The sequence below is a fragment of the Neopelma chrysocephalum genome, unplaced genomic scaffold (assembly GCF_003984885.1).
Source record: "Neopelma chrysocephalum unplaced genomic scaffold, ASM398488v2 Primary Assembly neopelma1_160580, whole genome shotgun sequence".
In the NCBI taxonomy this organism is placed as follows: Eukaryota; Metazoa; Chordata; class Aves; order Passeriformes; family Pipridae; genus Neopelma; species Neopelma chrysocephalum.
Window position 1 is genome coordinate 1 of NW_020935106.1, and position 4795 is coordinate 4795.

General features: G+C 45.7%; 1 protein-coding gene across 1 annotated transcript; it reads right to left on the minus strand.

The window, feature by feature from the left end:
- Positions 1-147: 147 nt before the first annotated feature.
- Positions 148-4788, minus strand: LOC113962412 (FACT complex subunit SPT16-like; the record flags this gene model as incomplete). Its single annotated transcript, XM_027673164.1, has 5 exons — positions 4663-4788; positions 3278-3429; positions 2039-2211; positions 1124-1214; positions 148-299 (listed from the first exon to the last, which is right to left on the minus strand). Coding segments are annotated over exons 1-5 (685 nt in total), but the record flags the coding sequence as incomplete, so codon positions are not given.
- Positions 4789-4795: the final 7 nt, after the last annotated feature.

Consider the following 4795-nt stretch of genomic DNA (forward strand, 5'->3'; position numbering starts at 1 on the left):
GATTTTTAGGGGGGAAACCATGATTTTTGTGGGAAAACAAGGATTTTTGGGGGGCAAATAAGGATTTTTCTGGGGGAAAAGGCCGATTTGAGGGCGGGAAAGGGACGGTTTGGGGGGAGAAAATCAGGATTTTGGGGCGGAAAAAGCCCCTTTTGGGAGGAGAAAAATGTTTGTGTTGGAGAGGGAGGGTTTTGGGTGGAAAAAGGGTGATTTTGGTGCTCTGACCTTTGCGCAGGCGCTGCTGGTTCTTGCTGTTGATGACCAGGGAACCCTCGCGGAACTCGATGCCCATCGCAAACCTGAGGGGGAAAAATGCCAAAAATGGGGAAAAAACCACAAAATAGGGGTAAAAAACCCAAAACTGAGGAAAAAACCCAAAAGTAGGGGAAAAACCCTTCAAAATATAGGTAAAAACCCCCAAACTGAGGAAAAAAATCCACAAAATACAGGTAAAAAACCTCAAACCTGAGGGAAAAAACCCCAAAACTGGGGAAAAAAAACACGGAATAGGGATAAAAAACTCAAAGCTGAGGGAAAAACCCTAAAACTGAGGAAAAAAAACAAAAAATAGGGGTAAAAACACCAAAGCTGAGGGGAAAAAACCACAAAATAGGGGTAAAAACACCAAAGCTGAGGGGAAAAAAACCCAAAACTGGGGAAAAAACGCACAAAAAAGGGATAAAAACCCCAAAGCTGAGGGAAAAAAACCCAAAACTGGGGGAAAAAACCTCAAAATATGGGTAAAAACCTGGAAACTGAGGTAAAGCCACCACAAAACACAAGTAAAAATCCCAAATCTGAGGTAAAACCCCAAAACTGGGGTAAATCCCCCCAAAAATATGGGTCAAAATCCCAACCCCCCCAGGTGACCCCAAATCCCCCCAAAATGACCCCAAACCCCCTCAAAGTGACCCCAAACCCATGTGACCCCAAACCCCCCAAGTGACCCCAAACCCCCTAAAATGACCCCAAATCCCCCCAAAATGACCCCAGAAATGATCCAAAATCCCCCCAAAATGCCCCCAAATCCCCCAAAAATGACCCCAAAATGACCCCAAACCCCCCCAAAATGACCCCAACCCCCCCCAAAATGCCCCCAAATCCCTGAAGTCGCGTCTCTGACCCCAAATTTTTGGTGATTTTGGGCAGTAATTCGGGTTTCTGTTTCTTCACCACGTCCATCACGGCCCCGTAGACGTCGCACAGTTTGGCCCCTGGTTTGGGGTGAAAAAGGACAAAAAAGGGTCATTTGGGGGGTCCCAAAAGGGTCCCCCGATTTTGGGAGTCACAGAAGGGTTTTGGGGGGGTTTGGGGTTTTTTTGGGGGGATTTTGGGGTGGGTTTGGGTAGTTTTGGGGTCCCAGGGGGGTTTTTGGGGTGGTTTTGGGGGTCCCAGAAGGGTTTTGGGGTGGGTTTGGGGGTGATTTTGGGGCTGGTTTTGGGGTGGTTTTTGGATGATTTTTGAGTGATTTTGGGGCTGGTTTTCGAGTGATTTTTGGATGATTTTTGAGTGATTTTGGGGCTGTTTTGGGGGTGATTTTAGGGTGATTTTTGAGCGATTTCAGGGCTGTTTTTGGGGTGATTTTGGAGCTGGTTTTGGGGTGATTTTTGGGATGATTTTTGAGCGATTTTGGGTTTGTTTTTGGGGTGATTTTGGGATTATTTTTGAGCGATTTTAAGGCTGGTTTTGGGGTGGTTTTGGGGCTCTTTTTGGGGCTGACTTTGGGTCTGGTTTTGGGGCTGATTTTGGGGGTTTTTGGACAGTTTTTGGGGTGATTTTTGGGATGATTTTTGAGCGACTTTGGGGTTGTTTCTGGGGTGATTTTCAGCGATTTCGAGGCTGGTTTTGGGGTAATTTTTGGGACGATTTTTGAGCAAATTTATGGCTGGTTTTGGGGTAATTTTGTGGGGTTTTTGGATGATTTTGGCTGTTTTTGGGGTAATTATGGGTGGTTTTGGGGTTTTTGGGGTGTTTTTGGGGGTTTTCGGGGTCGCCGAGGCCGTTTTTGGGGTGTTTTGGGGTGTTTTTGGGTTCTGACCGTGTCTCATCTCGCGGATGAGCAGCTCCTGCAGCTGCAGCAGGAAGGAGTAGTGATCCTGCATCTCCTGGGGGGGATCCACCATCAGGGTCCGGACCAGGTTGGAGCAGTAGGATTTGTAACGGATCCCCATGGAGCAGGTGATGGCCCCGAAGTGCATGTGAGACTTGTCGCTGTGGAAACGGGGAGAAAACGCGGGATTTTGGTAAAAAATGGGAAAAAAAAAATAAAAATGCAGTTTTTCGGAGGAAAAAGAGGGGGAAAAGGGGATAAAAAGGGGATAAAAGGGTCCTCCTGGAGCAGGGGATGGCCCTGAAGTGAATGTGGGACTTGTCACTGAAAAAACGGGGTGAAAATGGGGGATTTTGGTTAAAAATGGAGAAAAAATAGAAAAATGGGAAAAAATAGAGTTTTGGGGGTAAAATTAAGGGAAAAAAGGGGACAAAAGGGTCCCCCTGGAGCAGGGGATGGTCCTGAAGGGCTCGTGGGACTTGTCGCTGTGAAAATGGGGAAAAAACTCGTGATTTTAGTTAAAAATGGGAAAAATTAGAAAAAATGGAAAAAAAATGGAAAAAATGGGGGTTTGGGGGTGAAAAATGGGGATAAAAGGGTCCCACTGGAGCAGGGGATGGCCCCGAAGTGCAGGGGGGACTTGTCGCTGCGAAAATGGGGAGAAAATGGGGGATTTTGGTTAAAATTGTGAAAAAAGGGAAAAAATGGGAAAAAAATGGGGTTTGGGGGTGAAAAATGGGGAAAAAAGGGATAAAAGCGATTTTGTGCCACTGGGGCCATTTTTGGGGTGAGAAGTGCCAATTTCAATGACACGTGACCCATTTTTGGGGCAAAAACAGTGATTTTGACAGAACCCATTTTTGGGTGTAAAAACACGAATTTTGGGTCATTTTTTTACCTGACGACGCTGAACTTGAGGCTGTAGTTGCCGCTGCTCTGGATGATGAGGGGGCAGCACATCCCACTGACCCAGAGCTCATTTTTGGGGCGGAAAGTGCCGTTTTTGATGACGTGACACTGAACTCATTTTTGGGTGTAAAAACGCAAATTTTGGGTCACTTTTTTACCTAACAACGCTGAACTTGAGGCTGCAGCTGCCCCCGCTCTGGATGATGGGGGGGGCGGCACATCCCACTGACCCAGAGCTCATTTTTGGGGCGGAAAACGGCGATTTTGACCGAACCCATTTTTGGGTGTAAAACCGCGAATTTTGGGTCGTTTTTTTACCTGACGACGCTGAACTTGAGGCTGTAGTTTCCGCCGCTCTGGATGATGGGGGGGTAGCACATCTCCACGGCCGAGGGGTCGGCCCCACCCAGGAACTTCTTCTCCTCGATGGCCTTTTCCACGGCCTCGGCCAGTTTGCTGTGACGAACTTTCTGCAATTGGGGGCAAAAAAGGGTGATGTCACCGTGATGTCATCATGACATCATCACAATATTATCACAGTATCTTAGTGATGTCGCCCGGGCAAAGGGACAAAGAGTTTGGGGCCAAAAACGCTTGTTTCGGGCTCAAAATGCTCATTTTTGGGATTAATTTGGTGAACCTTCTGCAGGGGAAAAAAGGGGGATGTCAGCATGACGTCATCATGACATCATCATGACATCATCATGGCATCATCATGGGATCTCAGGAAAGTCGCCCGGGTGGAGGAACAAAGAGTTCGGGGCCAAAAATGCTCATTTTGGGGCTTGAAATACTCATTTTTGAGGTCAATTTTTTACCAGAAGTCCCTCAGATTTTTACCAACCTCCCCCAGTTTTTTACCAAAACACGTCTAATTTTTTACCAACTCCTCCCTAACTTTTAACCAAAGACCTCCAAATTTTTACAAAAAAGCCCCCTGAATTTTTACCAAAATCTGTCTGATCTTTTTTAATCAAAACACCCCTAATTTTTAACCAAACCCCCTCAATTTTTTACTGAACCCCCCCCAAATTTTTACCAAAACCTCCCTGAATTTTTACCAACCCCCCCAATTTTTTACCAAAACACCTGTGATTTTTTACCAATCCCCCCCTGATTTTTTACCAAAACTACCCTGATTTTTTACCAAAATCTGTCAGATTTTTTATCAAAATGCTCCTAATTTTTAACCAAACCCACTGGATTTTTTTTACCAAAACTCTCCGGATTTTTCACCAAAACCCCCCTCAGTTTTTACCAAAACACATTTGATCTTTTACCAAAACCCCCCCAAATTTTTATCAACCCCTCCCCAACTTTTTACCAAAACACGTCTGATTTTTTTACCAAAATCCCTTGAATTTTTACTAAACCCCTCAAAGTTTTACCAAAACCCCCTTAATTTTTTACACAGACCCCTCCTGAATTTTTAACAAAACCCCCCTGATTTTTTTCCAAAACTCGTCTGAGTTTTTACCAAAACCCCGATTTTTTTCAAAATCCCGTAGATTTTTTACCAACCCTTTCCCCTGATCTTTTACCAAAATCTGATTTTTCTACCAAAACGCCCCTGATTTTTTTACCAAATCCCCTCAATTTTTTACCAACCCCCCCAATTTTTTACCCCAAACCTATCAATTTTTTTTGTATTTTTTACATTTTTTCCCAAACCGCCCCGATTTGCCCCGAAATGCCCCCGGTACCTCGTCGGCGTCGACGATCTCCATGACCCTCTCCTTGAAGAACTTGGTGAAGAGCTCGGAGGTGATGGCGGCCGCGCGGCGCATCAGGGACAGCTCCACGTCCTCCTTGGCCGCCATGGCCAGAGCCACCCCC